At 42.7% G+C, this 2,261-nt stretch overlaps 1 protein-coding gene across 1 annotated transcript in view; it reads right to left on the reverse strand.

The window, feature by feature from the left end:
• ANXA3 (annexin A3) overlaps positions 1-1,854 on the reverse strand; it is a 41,382-nt gene extending 39,528 nt beyond the window's left edge. The window contains exon 1 of the mRNA XM_019516796.1: positions 1,846-1,854. Coding sequence (XP_019372341.1) covers positions 1,846-1,854 — 9 coding nt within the window. The remainder of the gene's footprint in view (positions 1-1,845) is intronic.
• Between the last annotated feature and the right edge of the window lie 407 nt (positions 1,855-2,261).

Consider the following 2,261-nt stretch of genomic DNA (forward strand, 5'->3'; position numbering starts at 1 on the left):
AAAGGTCTGGCCCTCTCCAAACCCCGGTGCTGCTGCGTGGTGTCTGCCACGGCCCTGCCTGCCGCACAGCAAGGCCCCCGCATTGGGAAGAGGCTTGTGCTCCCCAACACTGAGACAGGAGCTGCTGCCCCATCTAGGGCCCTGCCCCTTGCCGTTGCAGTGGCCAGGTGGGGGTGTGGCCAGATGCGGACCAGCAGAGCCCCTTAGGCAAGGACAGAGACAGAGGTTATTCCCTCTCCCTCCGGTGTCTGGCAGAGGGGACAGGAGGGGGCTTATTCTGCTGCTTGCCCCAAGCAGGGAGTGAGCGGTGACGGCGGCAGTCAGGGTGGGTAGACTCGGCTGTGGTCTCCCAGGATAGATGGGGTGGAATAACTCCCCTCCCTGCCCCCTCTGCCTCAGGGGCCATGGTGGTCCACCGCTGCAGCAGCAATGGGTGAGCACCACAGCAGACCTGGCTCAGGTCCGTGTCGGTGGGACAGGGAGGGGGGAATTAAATCTCTCTCTGGCAAGCTCAGCCCTGGCTGGTCATGCCCCCAGCACAGCTTCCCTGCAGCTGAGGGCGCACTCTAGCACTCCTTAGCACTTGACCTGAGCAACTGCAGGCATGTGCCCACAGTTCCTCAGTCCAGAGGGAATGTCTGTACTGTTACAAACTGATTCAACCTAGATAGGCTAGACTAACTTGCAATGTTTTAATCAATTCAGGCTCTGGCTTTTTGAATGTCTGTCCCTAGCCAATGCATACATATTGGTTATACAGTACATTTAACAGTCATACTCAAGGTACAGAAAAAGCTGTACACAACTTAGTGCTCACGCTGTAGCTACTTCCATTCAGTGCTTTATTATCTTAATATTAAAAGTAAATCAGTTACTTTGCCACAAAAAACACAAAACCCAAAACAACCACCCTACTACACACACACAATCACAACCCATTACCATTCAAACACAATATTACAAGCTCATTTTGCAGAAACAACCATAGTTTCTGCAAGGCTGCAGTGATCTCGTCAATCAATTACTGAGAAATTAAGTAAAAATGTCAGGCTGTTTATTTTAAGTTCCTTTAGAAACACAAGGTAATTGGAGGTGACACGACTCAGTAGATAATTTTATTTTTAAACTGCTAGGAAAATCTTGCAGTCAGTGCTTTGTAAGAAGGAAAACATGAGCAAACTCCAAATATAACATTGTTCTTTACATTTTTCACATGAATGCTCTAAAGATAGGATATACATTGTTATTCACTGGCATATTATTTGTCTTCCTAACAGCCTTTTCCTCCCTACATTGACAGTGACCTGTTTTTTCCCTATATTTCATAATGCAATACAGGCACCATTGAATTATATTAACAATTATAATTTCACTGTCCCTGGAGTGTTTGATATAATTTAAAACTGACCTATTATTTTGTCTTCATTATTCAGTAAACAGATATTAATATCCAAGCTGTATTTTGAAACACTGCATTGGGACATGCTCAATAGAAAATTCAAATGCAGTGGGGATGGAGGGGAATGTTGCAGGTTCACACAAAAATAAGTGGGGCAGGAAGGGAACAGTCCACATTAGAAGTTAAATACTTGTAAGGGTTTGGTTTTCAAATGTAACACTTTTTGGTGAATACTTTAATTAAGCAACTGCTGATATAATTAAGGGTTGCTATGGATAATTAGAGAGTTGAATACAGAAACTGTTAACATCAGTTTGGATTCAGATACAAACGAAAAAAATTATTTGGGTATGAAAGCTACAACAATTAACTTCCTTGCCTATGTTTGGTATGTCCTGGAGCACAATTTAATACTAGGTTGTACTGTAATAGACTTGTACAAGTACCGCCTTCATGATTGACTCACTCGCTGCACCTTGTTTTAAACAAAAGTTAAGAGCATTTCTTGGTGTATAGCAACTGATTTCAAATAGAAGCAAGTTATTCATTACTTATTAATTTACATCTGGTGGATTATAGCCTCCTGACAAAAGGCACAATCCCATTCCGTTATCTTAATACAATGTGTTGCAATTCTATGCATGCCACATAAATTTATAATTTGCTTAATCACATAGCACAATGAAAACACCAATTTGTTGCCTATTGCTTACACTCTAACAAACATCAATTATCTGCATATCAGGGAAATGCATATATGCATAGCATCTTTCAGCTCCACTGTCTATTTTGCAATTAAATATATTCCCTTTAACTGAAAAAGAAACAGTGGAGAGGAAGCAGCTGTCAAAGGGGTGCTACC

The sequence above is a fragment of the Gavialis gangeticus genome, unplaced genomic scaffold (genome assembly GCF_001723915.1).
Source record: "Gavialis gangeticus isolate Ggan-Ray unplaced genomic scaffold, GavGan_comp1, whole genome shotgun sequence".
In the NCBI taxonomy this organism is placed as follows: domain Eukaryota; kingdom Metazoa; phylum Chordata; order Crocodylia; family Gavialidae; genus Gavialis; species Gavialis gangeticus.